The 16,739-nt window shown below is 35.8% G+C and overlaps 2 protein-coding genes across 5 annotated transcripts; both read right to left on the bottom strand.

The window, feature by feature from the left end:
- Positions 1 to 114: 114 nt before the first annotated feature.
- On the bottom strand, positions 115 to 6,917 carry LOC103706293 (pheophytinase, chloroplastic). Of its 2 annotated transcripts, none has more exons than XM_008790357.3 (6): positions 6,773 to 6,917; positions 5,568 to 6,348; positions 4,843 to 5,069; positions 3,982 to 4,173; positions 3,682 to 3,838; positions 115 to 580 (listed from the first exon to the last, which is right to left on the bottom strand). In XM_008790357.3, the coding sequence occupies exons 2-6, from the start codon at positions 6,327 to 6,329 to the stop codon at positions 338 to 340; spliced, it is 1,581 nt and encodes a 526-aa protein (XP_008788579.1). In that variant the 5' UTR covers positions 6,330 to 6,348; positions 6,773 to 6,917; the 3' UTR covers positions 115 to 337. The 2 variants fall into 2 exon arrangements, with proteins under 2 accessions (XP_008788579.1, XP_008788580.1); XM_008790358.3 differs by having other exon boundaries at positions 5,568 to 6,367; positions 6,773 to 6,909.
- Positions 6,918 to 14,048: 7,131 nt separating this feature from the next.
- On the bottom strand, positions 14,049 to 15,973 carry LOC103706294 (basic leucine zipper 23-like). Of its 3 annotated transcripts, none has more exons than XM_008790361.4 (2): positions 15,493 to 15,973; positions 14,049 to 15,312 (listed from the first exon to the last, which is right to left on the bottom strand). In XM_008790361.4, the coding sequence occupies exon 2, from the start codon at positions 15,030 to 15,032 to the stop codon at positions 14,355 to 14,357; it is 678 nt and encodes a 225-aa protein (XP_008788583.1). In that variant the 5' UTR covers positions 15,033 to 15,312; positions 15,493 to 15,973; the 3' UTR covers positions 14,049 to 14,354. The 3 variants fall into 3 exon arrangements, with proteins under 3 accessions (XP_008788583.1, XP_017698050.1, XP_038980647.1); XM_017842561.3 differs by having other exon boundaries at positions 15,654 to 15,973; XM_039124719.1 differs by having other exon boundaries at positions 15,887 to 15,966.
- Positions 15,974 to 16,739: the final 766 nt, after the last annotated feature.

Raw genomic sequence — 16,739 nt, 5'->3', positions numbered from 1 at the left:
GTGATTGCATTGGTTTATCAAGTAAATCAAGGATTATTCAAGATTAATAATAGTACGTTGCTAAACAAATATTCCATTTTCACAGCAGAAACTTTTTCTCAGCAACTCTTAGAATATGGAAGAGCTGATAAAACATGCATTGCAAGCAGAATGTGTTCTTGGTGATGTGCATCTCTATCCATACAGCAGTTGAGGACTGCAGTGAGACAACAAGGTATTGATGTCATGCCCGTAATTTTAGGCATGTAACGCACCTACTAATTTTGCTTCATCAAGAATAAACAATACACAATCAGGAAGAAAATTTTCAGTGGCTTAAAGAGCATGATGAGATGTTCTATCTGGGATTGATTTGAAAATTTGCAACACTGGACTTCAGAAAAGAGCCTATCAGGTTCCAAACAGAAATTTTTGATCCAAAAAACCGTACTTGAACTGATCGTCGTGATCCTTCTCTGACATACTCCAGTTCTCCAGAGATACCATCTTGAACATAATCAGGTTCTTCAAGAAGAGGCAATGCAATAGAGCCTTGGGACTCGAGGTTCTTAATCCACCCACGCAACAAAAAGTTTACAACCTGTTGGCCACAAAAGAATCATCCTCCTCATACCATCTTCTTTCCCATGAATTAGATACTCAAGTTTATAAAGTATCGAATAAACACTTGAGTACACTGAAACTACGTTATTGCACAAATGCAAAAATACCAAAGTAGATGAGCACTTTCAGCTCATTTGGCAGAACCAGGCATAAAGAAAGAGCAGATATTCTAGCATTTATTGGATGTGAACAAATAGAAGTAATTTCAATTTAGAGAGAGTGGTGCTCAAAGTAAAGTTTATGTAGTGACGTCAAGGACTAAAAATCAAATTATGGACACAAGTCATCAGATTGTACAACACACACAATATGGAGATGGTAAGGATTGGCACAGGTCAGCACCTGCCAGTTCAAATAAGTCAAAAAAAAAAAAAAGAAAAAGTTTACCAAGTAATACTGGGCAGTACAAGGTTGGTACAAGGTGATACAGGTCGGTTAGGGTAGTATAGGTCGGACAACCTAAAAATGTCATAGAAGTCTAATGTCCTAGATAGTAGAACTTACATCTGTTGATACAGGTCGGTTAGTGTAATACAGGTCGGACAACCTAAAAATGTCATGGAAGTCTAATGTCCTAGATAGTAGAACTTACGTCTTCGTAGTGAGCGCCTTCATATGCTAATTTATTAGAAATTAGCTTTGTGCAAGTGAACTTTTAGTGCTCCAGCTGTTACTTACTACAAATCATGTTCCTGCAATATGTATTATGAATCTTCAACAACTATATTTTTTGTTAAATGAGAGCATTACAATGCGAAGGTAAGAACAGGTTTGCTTACCAATCTTTAAACAAAATATGCAATATCTTTTCCAATCCACATAACAATGACTTCATCATGAGAACTCCAATGCTGTGATCATTCAATCTACTGAGTACGCATATGTGCAGCATAAGAGTCTCTTGCGGTAAATAATACCCTACTACCTAGCAGCTACGGTCAATATCCATTTTCAAGGCCCTATCTGATGGCAGAGCAAGAGTACACTAGTAAGTTAATCGGTAGGCCATAACTGTGAATGTTTTTCGATAAGAACTCTCATGTAACTGTTAGATATGCCCAGAAATGCAGCTTGAATGTGCTTGTCGGGTTTATCCGATGATTTCATTAGCAATACCAAAAAAATTTCAAGAATAAAGCCCAACTGTACTGCAGTTATGAGAGTTGGTGATTGTTTTATTTCTTTGCTTCTCATGAACAAGATGACAGCCTGTCTATAACCGGCTCCCAGTAGTTATCATGGACCAGTCTGATATAGCATGCACACAGTGCAACAAACAGCTTCACCAAGCCTAGATAAACCCTCTCTCTCTCTCTCTCACACACACACACAAAAAAAAGAAAAGGTCCTACAATGGATTCCAACTGTTTTTTATCTAACCTTCAAATTGAAGTTCACTAAATTTTGGAAACATTGATCAAAGCTTCTGATTTAAATTGGCAGCAGCATATAGGAGAAGATTGTCAACCTTTGTGACACATGAGTTTGCATAACAAACATCTTCCAGCATTTTCACCAAATTCTCCTTCTCATCATGTTCTTTTATGATTGCTACCAAAAAACATGTTGCATAAGAAAGGGGGACATTAGGAGCACATGTGGTGATATGCAAAGCATTTTCATCTTTCATTACCCATCAAAAAAAAAAAACTGCAAACCCCCCCAAGATGAAGAAGAGCTTAAGTTACCGTTAAGATGGAATCATGGAAGACAAGTTATTTTCCTGACAAGGAGCTCAGCGTAGAACATTCCTGGTGCCTATCAGATTGTAGGTCTATTGGACATGTTTTGGCTACATACTACAGACAAGAGCATAGAAAATTTAGCTTGTCATTCTAATCTTGATGAATGTTATCTTGTACACTCAGAGGATTTGTTTCAGATCACTGGAGTGCCAGATGCATGTATTTATGAGTCTAAAAAGATTGCTACTTATAAGATATTATTGAAAATGAAAACTTATGATTTCTAAGTACACGAATGGAAATGTGATGTAGGCTTTCATCTATAACAGTAGTCCTAAGTAGATTTCCAGTCTGAATCAACAACTTCTGTATTTGAATTGTTGACAATCTGCTATCCAGATGAACTTTCAATAACATATAGAATCTATCTAATTTGTTGTAAATGTAATCCCTTGTTTCTCATTTCTTTTTTTCTTTGAAATTTCTCTATTCTATACTTCTTGCATGCCCCTTAGTTTCCTACTGCTTCAGAAGAGTAAGATGTTATGGCAACAAAAAGAACACCAAGGATGAAACTGGACTTTCACCAAATGAGTAACAATAGTTTTAACTGCGACCAATATTATATACTAACATACTCTCCAACATCAGTGAATGTGTAACAACATTGGAAACAATAGAAAGAAAAAGACGGTTCAAATCATGTTGTCACCAATGCCAACAATAAAATCACATCGCAAATCACAAAAATAACAACCCCAATCTATTTGGAAATCACTAGAAGATTAGTGCAAGTTGTAATAGTACTAAAATAATAATATCCTAGGACATTCTTGCAGGACTTCAGTTCTTGTGCTCCGTTTGACTACTAGCTAAAGAAAAATCTTCTTACAAGGCATAGCAGATCACTTTCTCAGTCAAATAAATTATGGTTAGGTTACACCACATAAAGTTTTTATTCATTATCAAAAGTATTTAAACCAGACATCCAGATAGAACAGTAGAATTGGGGGCTGACTTGCTACTGCAATGTTCCTAAACTTGTAAAAAGATGAATTATGAAATCTCTCTAAACATCACGCTTCCTTCAGTTGAATTTTGATTTAGTGGGGTATCCAATAATTCTAGCTAGATTTAGTTGATTTCAGGTGTTAAATAGTGGCTAGCTATGGGCTATTACTGTAACACGTATTCAGCAGGATCCAGAAAATGTTGCAGGTTTAGCAATGTGACTTTGAAGGTATAAGGTAGTTTTTTGGACTAACCTTTGCCATTTGTCACTCAAGAAGCATATCAAATTCGCAAGATAATCAATCAAATTACAAATTTCTGTGCAGTCAACCCAAATTAAAAAGTTCCAGATCTAAAATCAAAAATGATAAATGGTACATACCTCAGGAACCTCGTCATGGGGGCAGTGACCTGCCGGGCTAATCTCATAATATGGTACTTCTGGCAATTGTTTTTTCACTTTAAGGCCCCAAACAGGCCTAACCCAGGGGTCTTCTTTGCCATACATGAGACAGATGGGAATGTCTTGCATTTGGCACCTACATTCAGAAGAAAAAATTAGAGACAAAACAGTAAGCAACTTGTGTATGTTAAGGGCATAAAGGTTACAAGCTTTGAACAATTCTTCTGCATGGATATGGAAGATTTTGACTTGCATCTAATAGTTTGGTTCCACTGATACCTCGACAAGGCCTCCTGGAAGGATAGCTGTCCCTTGGGAGCAAACATTATTGAGGCAAATGATGCAGCTGCTGCAGGATGTTGTGTTGTTTCAACTATGCGAGAGAAGACTTTGTCGACCTTTGTAGAACGGTCAACGTAAACTTGCTTTATTAGCTCCAGTATGCTACTGGGTTCACTTATCTTCTGCCATCTAAATCATAGAAAAGACCATCTCACCTCATTCTTATTTAAATATAAAAAGAATGGAAATATTTAAGCTTATAAGTTCTCCTATGTATATGACTTGATGATTAGAAAACATCAAATAAAAGCATAGAAAATGAATTTTGCTTTTACCCTAAACTGACAGTAATCATATTTGTAAGATTGCAAAAGTTGCAAAATATTTGGGTTTCCACCGGAGTCCAGAAAAATATAGACCCAAAATGGTGTGCTGATCCAATGGTTGGATATGGATCTATTATCAAACCATCCATGGAATCAGGAACGATGTCAAGATGACCCACTTGGGGCCCAGATAGCTGGAGTACACCAAATGGTTCCTCTAATTGACTTGACCAACTTAATCCATACTACAAATGATTGAGACCATTTTCCAGAATTGTTTCTTAAGCAAGTCAGGCAGGAAAAAAAATCCCTGGTCAAACCTGAGTCATTAGAGAACCCAGAGCATAATAAATTGTTCAAAAAATTTATGTTATATACTTCATTAGAAAATTATTCTAATATGGAACTGACCACAACCATCTGTGGAGAAATCAACTCATGTTGATACATACATATGCAGAAAAAACAGAAACTTGCAATGATTTGCAGTCATAAAATGATGAAAAGATCATAGTAAGTTACTAATACCTACACGAACTCAGTGAGCTTTCTCACACTTGAAGGTAGAGGAAATGTCCCAGCCCATGGAAACAATTTGGACAGCCTAGGTGATCTAGTGGGGTTAGGGAGGAATCCCCAAAATGGTGTTGCATTGAGCAATGTAACTCCTCTTACTAGCTCTGGGTTGTTTGCTGCAAAGTACATAGCAACAAAGCCTCCTAGAGAGTTCCCAACAACATAAACTGGTTCACCAATAACCTGTAAAATGATATCAAATATAAAGCTTGATTTCAACCATGAAGTCGATTAACTACATATATGAGTGATACAGAATCAGTTATAAGTGGCTTCAAGTCCGTGTTATTGCACGTTTAATATCAGTATGCAACTCCACTAACCAGACATGTAAGGACCAAAGATAATGAGTTCAGTGGTACAGTATAGAGCTTTCATGATGGCGAAATTGGTTACTTTGCAAACTAGGTATTTGCGGACGTGAAGATATAAAAGGTTAAATAAATATTCTAAAAAAAAGTTCTTGAATTTTCTAATATTAGCTCTTAATTAATGGAGGAATGAGAGCTAGCAAGTTAAGTAACAATTCCTTATGCATTTATCGAGAAAAGTTAAAGATCATCTGGCACGATCTAGCTAAGAGCTTTTTTAACTAAAGAAAAGACCCTCAAAATAGTTTGTTCTAAGTAAGTTAAATAAAAAATTTAGAACCTGCATAAATAGAGAGTCTAGCAAGTATACCTGTTCAATGAAATGCTTAACTTGGTCTTGCCAAAGATCAACAGAGTAGACTAGGTTTTGCGCCCAAGGCTTGGAAGCCTCTCCAAAACCCCACACTGCATTGCTCTCTTCAGAATTCTCTCTTGGCTTGTCAGAAGGAGCTGGATCTTCGGTCGGCAATGACAGGCCTTGTCCTAGGAAATCCAATGCCCACACTCTATAATCACGGCCCAGATCTCTCAACTGCTTCTCATAGTGAAAAGACCCAACCCCAAAACCAGGAAGAAAGAGCACGTTTGGCGCATTAACATTCTCCAACCCAGATTTCTCATAATGCACCGATAATTTTGGCTTCCATTCCCAAAAACAACTACTGATTGGAGAACCAGGATTGCCCTCAGATTCATCAGGTAAACTTGGAATTAAAACCTTCTTGACCTCGTCGACCTTCCTGGGAATGTCCCTCAGACCAACTTTTCCATCCGTCACATAATAATTATAAGTTTCAGTTGTATTCTCAGCAACGGCACAATTCCGGAGGCCTTCGAGCAGACTTAACAATCTAGTCTCTTCTTTTTGATAGAGATTCTCAACCTTATTACTGTCCTTGTGAGAACTCCCTAAACCCCAAGAGCGTTTGGTTGCAACACAGAAAATTCCAGTTTTTCTATGGGGAAAGAGCTTGGAATTCTTCAAACTTCGGCTATTATCTACAACTTTCCAGTTCAGAGTAGCAGAGTGATGGCACGGCACAGAGGTGCAGCTAATAGAAAGCAATTCCATCTCTCGAAGGCTACTTGCCCTGCCAGAATCAACTTACCCTTTCAACCAACAAGGACCCAAACTCATATTAAACTAAGATGATTAAACTGGCAAATAGAATCAAAGAACTATGTGCCGCAAATAGGATCTTAAAATTTACAGAAAAGGCAAGTTAGTCGTATGAATCCACTAAGCCCGAAACAATACAAACAAATCTAAAGCCTCAGAAGAATAAAATATATGCCCGATTCTTGAGTAATAGTAACACGGCTCCTTGGAATTCTAATTAGAACTTTAGAATACAAGAAAAAGATAAGAACTTGTTGGAAAAAAACGGATTTTGAGCATGTCGTCCAAAAAAAAAAAGGAAAAAAAAAGAAAAACACGAACTTTTTTTCCTTAAACAACCACTAGGTAGTAAGAAATTATTTTGGAACGAATTTAAAAGAGGGTTTCAGTTATACCTCTAGTTCTTAGGTCGACGGATCGATCAAACTCGATTTATTCGTTAATCTTCTTCTCCTCCTTCTAAAGTTTCCACCTTCGCTTCCAAAGAAAGAGGGAAAAGCCACCCCCGAGGGGACAAGAGCAGCTCGGAGAATTTAAAGAGAATAAAAAAAAAGAAAAACATATACAAAACATGATGGAACGTTGTGGAGAGCGAGGAAGCGGCTAGAGAGATAGAGAGAGGTGTAGTTTCAGTGGGACCCACATGTCAGAGGCTTCTGATTTGTCTGATAGTATGTTTGCTGTTTTAACCATTACATGCGGCTGAGAACAGGTGGGGCAGTTTTAATCGTGCACGTTGCGTGCAGCCAAGACAACGGGAGGAGGGAGATTTCTTTGCGTGCACCCGCGAGCGGTTGATTTTTTCCCGCGCCCATTTGTCTGTTTGCGAACAGGCTTTGGCGGAATGGTCGGCCAGGGACTGGGCCCGGCTCTGTAATATTTAAATTAAATACTCAACCGAATCTTAGCGTCCACATTTCTCTAGCTATTGGGTCGTAGGTTCCTAAAAAAATTGGATCTGGATAATTAGCATCTGGAGTTATTTTTTTGGATTTTTTTTGCATAAATATTTTTTTAAAAAATTTAAATTTATGTGAATACTCTCTTAAAATTTATATTTATTTTTGTAATCTTATAAAATATTGTTTTTTATACAAATATCCCTAATATAACGATTCTTCTAATACCGTTAATAAAAAATATTTATTTTATTAAAAATAAATAGAACTTTAAAATTACTTTTGTTTTCCATCATGATCGCCTTATAAATATTTTTTTTTTTTGCATATCTACTCATTAAAAATATTTTAATCATTTTAATTTGAAATCGTTAATTTTTTAACGACGTTGGATGGTGTGAATACATATGCAAAAACAAGAATAAAAAAAATAGAATAGTAAAACAAGTATTTTATAAGGGTATATATGCAAATATCAATTTCGGAAGGATATTCATGCAAAATTAGAGATTAGGTGGGTATTCATGCCAAAAAAAAAAATTCTTTACTAAAAAAAATTTATTTGAATAAGAGCAATGTAAACCATACTGTTCAAAATCTTAGTATTTATTTTTATTTTCTAGAAAAAGTTAGACTTCACTGCTCCATTTTATGCAAAACATTTAATTAGTGTTTTCGGAGGTGAGTAGGCTTATATTAGGTGAGTTTAATTATTTGGATAGTTATTTGAAAGTAATATTAATATTTGGTAAATTTAGTTTGAATAGCATCTTTTTTTTTCAAATAAATACAGTTATCTCAAATAATAATTGTGGTTTTGCTGTTATGCTATTTTGATGCCATCTAAGGATAAAAATGTTGTTAGAATATTGTATGAGTATAATACATAAAAAGATGGTTTTTCTAGAAATTGACAAGTTCGTTCATCCAATATTAGTGTACAATAATATATTGAAAATAATGCTAACATATAAACAAGAAAAAATGAATAATATTGATATACTAATATTTATATATATTGAAGGAAGAAAAGATCAAGCATGAAAAATGATTACATTAATTAATCTTTTATTTAAGAAAAAAAGAGGAAAACCTGCAACTTTTGGTTGCTAACCAGGGCAGTATGACAACTAGGGCACAGGGCCTGTTATCAGATTAGGTTTAATCAAGATTATAATAAACTTATATCTAGATCTACTAACATTTTGGGTCTAAATTTTGTTTCAGACCAAACCATTGAAGGATCAAGTCATGTCAGGATTCAAGTAATAAAATATCACAAGATCATTCATGTCTTTGGCTTGGGTTTGAGTATGTCAAGATAAGTAGGAATGCAAGCCAAGAACGCACTACCCTGTGGTATCTTGATATTGAACCATATCATACCAAATTCAGTGACGATTGGCTTTATTAGAGATAGGTCAGCTATCATCAAGAAGGAGAGAGATACTATGGAGGCATCGAGAATTATGTTGGAGCAAGACCGACAAGAATCCTTGGATGACCTCCGAACCTATCCAATTCTTGAAAGAGGAAGTACACTAGGTGAAACTTGACTCAGAAGTGTCTGATATGGATAACTTTTATAAAAATTGGGCAATACTAAGTTAAGTCGTAGTACTAGATATAGATATATACACATTAACCAAAAGATATTTTTATCTTGGTTAGCACAGATTTAATATGAAGCTCAAATGACTTTCATGTTCATCATCGAGTTATCCCACAATACACCTTGAATCACCTTAATAAGAGCTCAAATAAAGAAGTTATGGTCATTTTACAAGAGACCTATCATGATTGCTGATACATTTTAAGACAATTATAAGAATATCATAGCACAATATATTATTTTAGCGATGAATTTTCTAATATTTATAGTCAAATTTTTATGTCTTTCTTCTATAAATACTTGTTAGAGTCCTAGTTAATGCTCTTAAGGTAAGATTTAGCCGTAGAAACTTTGCTTCACAAGTTCGTCGAGTTTGAATTGAGTTTTGAGAAATCCTAACTTTTATTTAGTATAAAGCCCTGGAATCTACAAATACCCCCTTTATATACGCAGTTTCATACAACCAATGAAATCTTTTCTCTCTTGAGTACATGTTAAATTATAGTTGCTCCATTTTTTTCTTTTTTGTTTTGTGTCGTGGATCTTGCACAAGCTCAAGTGGATTCTAGGGAGTAACAATATAGCTAGTTGGAGTCCCTCGAGCCTCCAAGGTATTAGCTGGTAGAATCATTGGTAATAAAGAGGCCCTTTAGTAGTGATACTATAAAGCAACTAGTTATCCTTAACTTAGGCATCTCATATCTAGTTTAGATTTTGAAATTTTATTTTCTTTCTTTTAATCCTAAATATCTATATCTTCTGGTCTAGTTAGAACTATTTTGGTTTTGCCAATCATCCGCTAAGGTGCCGCTTAGCGGTGCCGCCCTAACACTGCTTGCGTTAGTATGGTATTAGAGTAAGTTCTTTCATAGTCAAAACTTGTGATGCATGCGTGCTACGCTTAAAATTTGAGTCTCAAATAGTTTACAATTTACTATTCTTATTTGATTAATAAATTCTTTTAACTTTAGCCTCTTTCGAATTCCTAGCTATTTCAAATTTCTTCTATTTTCAAAATACAAATCGTATTCAAACTCCTAAGTATTAAAGTATAATTGTTATTTTCTTTTATATTTGAGTAAGTTGCAAGTGCCTTAGAACCCTATGTCATATTCGAAGTAGAGAATAGCCGAGCTTGAGCACCCCATGGTCTCATATTTACACAATCTATGAAAGCTTTTCTCTCTTCATTACATATTAACTCGTGATTGCTCTTTTTTTTTTTAACTAGGTGAATTCTATGCAAGCCTTGATAGAGCTTGTAGAGTCCTATGGAACTTCTCGAAGATGTCAGTTGATAGAGCCCTTGGCAAGTTGGCAGTAGTAGGATGAGAAAGTTACTAGTTGTTCTTAGTTAGGCATCTTATATTCAATGCTAGTTTAGATTTTAAAATCTTATTTGCATTGAAAAGTTTACAAATGAAATACTAATTTACATGCTCCTCCAAAAGATTAAATCATCAACAATAACCACTTTATAGTTAACCATCTAAAAATAATAATTAAATTGAAAAAAATATGCTTAATTTAAGTCAAATCAAATATCCAAATATGTTCTAAATATGTGATTATTTTTAAAATCAAAGAGGTGTGGGTGGAGTCTGAGAGCAGGGTGGGAGTCGGCAGCTGGGGAGAGGAGACGAGGAGGAATGTAAAGAAAAGGGAAGGTGGAGTTAGAGGGAGTTGGGAGGGGAGGGACGAGGAGGAGGGGAGGGGTTTGGGTAGGAGGAAGATGGTGGACAAAAGCCTTTCATTTCCAATTCTTTATTCCACATCATTTCCATCTCATTATTGTTATTTTACATGCCATTTCCACGGAGGCACTTTAATAGCAAAATGAGATGCCAGTTGATGGCAAGCTAATATTGCAACACTTTATAAAGTACCCATACTCAATTGCAAAAATTGAAAATTGAAACAGATGCTTAAGTATAGAATTTTTTTCAGTAATTAAGCCTTATTTTTATCATAACCACTTTAAACATCTATATAGTAATTGTGTTATATCAAGTCAAACATGATACTTCATTAATAAAACACTTTGAACATACAATGTTTGTGTTATTTTTATTATAACCGCTTTAAACACCCATACGTTAATTGTATTATTTTAAGTCACCGATCGTATTTTATTATAGGATTTTGAATATGTATGTAAGTATGTTATTCCTCTTGCTACTTTCAGTTTCTACGCCAAGGGAGGTGGAGGTTAAGTGGCGACGGTGGTGGCTGGCTTTGACAGAAACAAACTAGTTCTTTCTCCAGCATCGTTACATATTTTTCAGCATCAGATGACAAGGGATGAGATGAGATGCTACCATTCACAGAATCAAAGGCATGCCTACAACTGCTTGTGTTACAACATAATCATATCGATGCCAGGAACAAAAAAACATATGAATAGATGAAAATAGTACTCGAACTACCATATACCATCAAGATTCATTTTCTATACAAGAATCGTAGTCCGGATGTTTTCAAAAAAAAGGAACTATGGAGACATAGTGAGATGAGGGGAAATTAGTTGAACTCAAACAGAGCGAAGAAATGGAAGATCTGAAATGATATGCGAAAGCGGTTTGCGCTCATAAAGAGAATTTGTCAGCAGTAATCATAAACTGGGCTTCTTCACAAGTTGTAATCAAGGCATGCAGCTCACCAGGATCCATAAATAAACATAATATGTTATATATTTAATGGGATCTGACCAAGAAAGTAGAGCTTCTATATCCTTTAAATCATCATTAGGTATTAGTTCAGTCAGTTGAAGCTCCAAACTGTGCAAGTTAGTACAAGGACAATGTGAAGTGTGACATTGCAGAGCCAAGTTGCGGTATCTTGTAATTTAAGTGACATGGAGTGTTATAAAAATGTGCAAGTGGCTTAGATATGCCTGTTGTTGTTTGTCAGCAGACAAGATCTCTCAGAACTAAAGGGTTACCTAATATTCAATCAGTCTATTTATCTTTTTTAACAGAAGAAACTATTACTTCCATCACATTACAACTACACGGTCTGGCCTCATTTCTCTGGTTATATCAATGGCATATACATACTTTTATGCATATTTGATTGGCATTATGGTATTAAATATTCACAACAAAACAAATAAAGTTAAATTGTTTATTCACTTTAGCACATATTACCTTTACATAGTTTCCTCTTGCTACCTGAACAAAGATATAGCAGATTGATGTAACAAAAAAAAGAAAAAAAAAGAACAAAGATACAGCAGATTGACACTTCTATCATGAAGAGAATCTGATCAATTTCTTTTGCCTGAATTCAGTTTCCATATACAGATAATTTAATGTTTTATACAGACACAGGGTAACGGATATTCTTTATATAATAGTAACCGTATAGTTTGTGACAGTATCAGATCAAATTATTTTTGATGGTACTATTGATTTAGATAAATTCACAGTCTTAGCTTGGTCTAGCATACATTCTAATTTATATAACTTACCAGTGAGTAAAATGCGAACAATAATAACTATTTGCATAGTAATACTGATTTGACAACAAAAATTGTCAGATTGGATGTCTCCAAATATGAGGAACTGAACGAGAGCAGTCCTGGAAGTGTTCTTTTATTACAATTCAGGATCTCATACATATAGGGAACCCTGACAATTGACTAATTGACCAATACCTCCCAATGCTTAGGGGAAATACATCTTGAACATTCCTATAGATATATAATAATCTTACAGTGATAGCAAGAGCAAATATAATTTCACTATAGTCCATGAGCAATGCTAAATCTTGGGCCACTTTTATTGAGCATGCTTATAAGCTTGTATCAATTTTTACAGACAAAAAAACTATTATTGAAAAGAATTAGAGCTGATATTTCCTTTTTCTTCCATTCTTCTGTTCTAGTACTCTGCACTCTGTTGTTGAAAAGGTTGAGAGATCATGGTCACAAATCCAGCCACGAAATCGTTCAATTCTTACCAATAAGCCCACTTGTGATGTCAAGAATAAATCTAACATCCTCCAGTCTCTGTCTATTACTACCAGATCTTCCACAACAGATTGCCGTATATTAGTACAAATCTTTGGACAAATCTTTAGTCGATTTATGGTAACAAAAAAAAGCTGTTTGTTGCCAAATTAATCCAAATATTCTGTGTTGCTTTGAAACATCTTTTAAGCAGAGTTTGCATGATCACTTGCTTCTAGTTCAATACCCACTCCCCCTCCTCGAGTGCTTTTAGCACTTAATACCCATGAAAGGGACTTTGCTTCAGTTCAAGGTGATTCCTAGAACCTGGAACAGTAAATTAACCTACACCACACACTAACCATCTGGAAACCAAAAGATATTCTGTTTCCTTCCTTGCCTACCAGGATAGAGCAGTAACACAATTCTAAATAATGCTGGAGAAAAAAAATTCTGAAGTATTTAATAGCTTGCTCCCATGATGACCTAAATTATTGCATAAGACAATATAATAACATAATTCTAAAATAACGCTTGAGAAAGAATTTCTAAAGTATTTAATAGCTTGCTCACAGGATGACTTAAATTATTGTTTCAAGTTAATAACCCCTTCAGCAACCTCCACGCCATCTAGTTAAGCCAAGAGTGTGCCCTGAAAAGCATTTGAAGATTCTGCCAAACAAATGACATACAACCATTGTAAACTCCATGGTGTAAGTTACGTTCCCAGACATCGCCTAACACTAGAGACTTCAACTAAAAAGCATGTTATTCTCTTCCAAAAGGGGGGAAAATCTATAGAATTAGATCCCAATCTTGGATTCTATATGACCTATAAGTTGGAAAAGTTCTTCAAAGCAAAATATTGTATTATGTTAGAAGCAATCATCTTGGGACATACAGGGATGTCTTTTGCAAGCCAAAATTATGAACAGAGATTTCTAGCTACAAAAGAGGATTGCATAATATATAGCTCAGATATTAAACAGATCCAATATTATGTCTCAGTATTTCCCCTGTAGTTGATAAACATAATAGGGATTTCCGCCACTTGAAATGAAAAATAATATCTCATATAGCCTCTAAGATAATAGAAAATATCAATACAGTTCTATAAGATATAACAAGTTGGCAATTTATATTTGAAGAACTAAAAAGTCCAAAAAAGTTAAACATATGATAATACCACTGAACAACTCAGGCAATCAGAATTTCTAAAAAACAGATTTTATTACACGACTACCATGTACATCGATCCCAAAAAAAGACATTAGATTATTATGTACATAGAAAGCTTCCAATTCACATTACAGGCAGGAAGCATGCGCCTTCTGTGGAACATTATTCTTATAACAAGTCTGTCATCATTTCTTATACTTAGTATCGAAAAATCTTCACTCCGGATGCTATTAACACCAGTGACAAAGCAGTTCAAAAGATAGCTCAGAAATTATATGAGAACCAAGGAAATAACAAGATGCTGAGGAGCTCAAACCTTGCAAGTTCAGCTAAGCAATTCACTCAGATTGGGAAGCAGATGATACCAAACTCCCCACAACACCCATCGAATTCACAGCTTCAGAAATCTCCAAGTTCTGCCTGATATCCCCATTTGGATTGATCTGACAATCCACAACTGCAGGTCCGCAGCTCCCTTCCCAACCAGCCACCTCCCCATTCCCACCAAAACATCGTGCGGCATTATTGCACCTTAAATCAACACCACTGCATTGCTTCTGGAAAGGGAAGGTACCCAATTCAGCATCAATCTTTGCTCGGAGATCCACGAGAAGGCTTCTCAATCTAACCACTTCAGCCTCAAGCGCTGCTTGCCCCTGCAATCTCCTCAAGAGTTGCTGGTTCGCATGGCGCAATTTCTTAACCTCCTCCTCCAAATAAGCTGCTTGGGCCTTCTTCTTTTCCCGATACTTCCGAACAGCCTCTCTGTTCCCCAATGGCTTCCGTGATGTCTTCAGCTCTTCTTCTCCTCCCCTCTCTCCATCAGTGGTGGCAAAAACCTGCATATGCGTGTGGTAGCATGTATGGGTATGCATGGCAGCTGCAGGTCCTGGAGGGTTACAGGTGTGGGTGTGGGTGCATGTCCTACTGTTCCTCAAGTACTCGTCAAAGCTGTTAGTCATCTCAGGGTTTGGCAACAGGAGGTGGCTTGAAAGGTCTACTTCTCCATCATCCATCCTTACTGCATATGTTGCTTGATTGAAAAGAAAACTAAATTTATCTTGGCAACTCTTTCCACTCTTTTTTTGAAGAATTATACCAAACAGTTGCCTTGCAAATTTAAGTGAGCCCAGAACCCCCCCCAAAAAAACCCACCTTTTCTCAAACAGAGATTCACCGTATGAGAAAACTATGAAAATCCAAACGAAATATCTCCATGAAACCACAAATATTAAATCAAAGTGCAAACGAAAGAGTCTCGTATCAATCAAGAAGTCCCGCAAGACGATCCCTTTCCTGTCATTATTAATTCATCCAAATTAGAGGCCTAACTAAAACCCAGCTTCACAACTACAAATACCAAATTTATGGAATTCAGAACTATAGATTCAGAAACAAATAGATAGAAAAGTTGGTCCGACTCAACTCAACTCCAACTAGGCCTTAATCCAAAAATAGATAGAAAGGTCTACTCACTAGGATTAAAACAAACTGCAACCAGAGGAACAGAACCCTAATTTCATCACAGTATTACTGGTTCCACAACATCTAAACGAAAATAATGGATCTGTGAGATTGGAGAGATAATCAGATGGGGATTCTCCCTGAAGAGACGAAATCAAGTATCAAAATGAGACCTTGGCGCAAAAATTTATCGACTGGCTCAGAATAGGGGCACCATCAAGAGCTTCCAAGTGGAGGGCAATATCACAGAGGAGACAAAAGAGTCAACTTTTTCTCCTCATCTGTCTTTCTATTGCTCTTAGGGAACAGAATCTGTTAAAGAGGAGATGAGAGGTGGAGGTCGGAGGCTTGATTTGATTGAAGTGGAAAAGGGAAAGGAGGATTCGGAGGAGATGAAGTTCCGCACCTGTCAATACTATATTTGTAGCTTCTTAGGGATAGATTTCAAGCAAACATGTCTGTACTAAATCTAGTATCATTAGGTCGGATTTTGTAATTTATATTATCGCTGTTTAGATTGCATACACGTCAAAGCTTTTGCATCTAATTCCCTTTCTAGCATTATGAAAGCGATAAAATGACCAACATGCCCAATGCCAATTGCCATGGACTAAGAGGTGGTGAAGGATAAAAAGGTCAGTTTGCTTCTCTAAGTATTGGGATCATCAAAAGGGCTATACTATAGTAGTAGCTCAGAAGGCTGACCCCGAAAAGTTGGCCAATTTGCAGCTTTCCATTGCTGCTTTTTTTTCCCCCCTCTTTTACAAAGTGTTTTGGTTGAGGAAGACCGATGGTTGGAATAGCAACAGTTACCCCCATCGGAAGCTATTGGAAAATGCTTTCGAGTTGAGGTCAAAACCTGCAACCAAGAAAAGATTTCTTTTTTTGAGAAGTGGAAACAAGAAAAAAATTTATGGCCATGTATCATATGTAAAAATTCCAGATTGAAACTAATCCCCTTTGTAAATATTGACAGCAATGGCGTTGCCATGTCGACGGTGGATGTGGAAATGGCGGCGACGATAGAAGGAGACGGTCGTAAAAATATGAGTTTATTATTTTTGAAAATAGTGACAGAATTTTTTATATTTTATAGAAAGAATTGTTAAAAATAGAAAATAAAGATAATAGCTCTAAATAAAATTTAATTTTGTGATTTATTTTTTAAAAATAAAGACTAAAAATAAATGAGCAATACCAAACAAACCCTAACATCAAGTTTTTAATAAAGGTTTAAGTATTCAAATTAATGGTGGACT

Source organism: Phoenix dactylifera, chromosome 3 (assembly GCF_009389715.1).
Source record: "Phoenix dactylifera cultivar Barhee BC4 chromosome 3, palm_55x_up_171113_PBpolish2nd_filt_p, whole genome shotgun sequence".
In the NCBI taxonomy this organism is placed as follows: Eukaryota; Viridiplantae; Streptophyta; class Magnoliopsida; order Arecales; family Arecaceae; genus Phoenix; species Phoenix dactylifera.
Note: the sequence above shows the minus strand (reverse complement) of the source record. Positions and strands in the feature narration are given on the sequence as shown.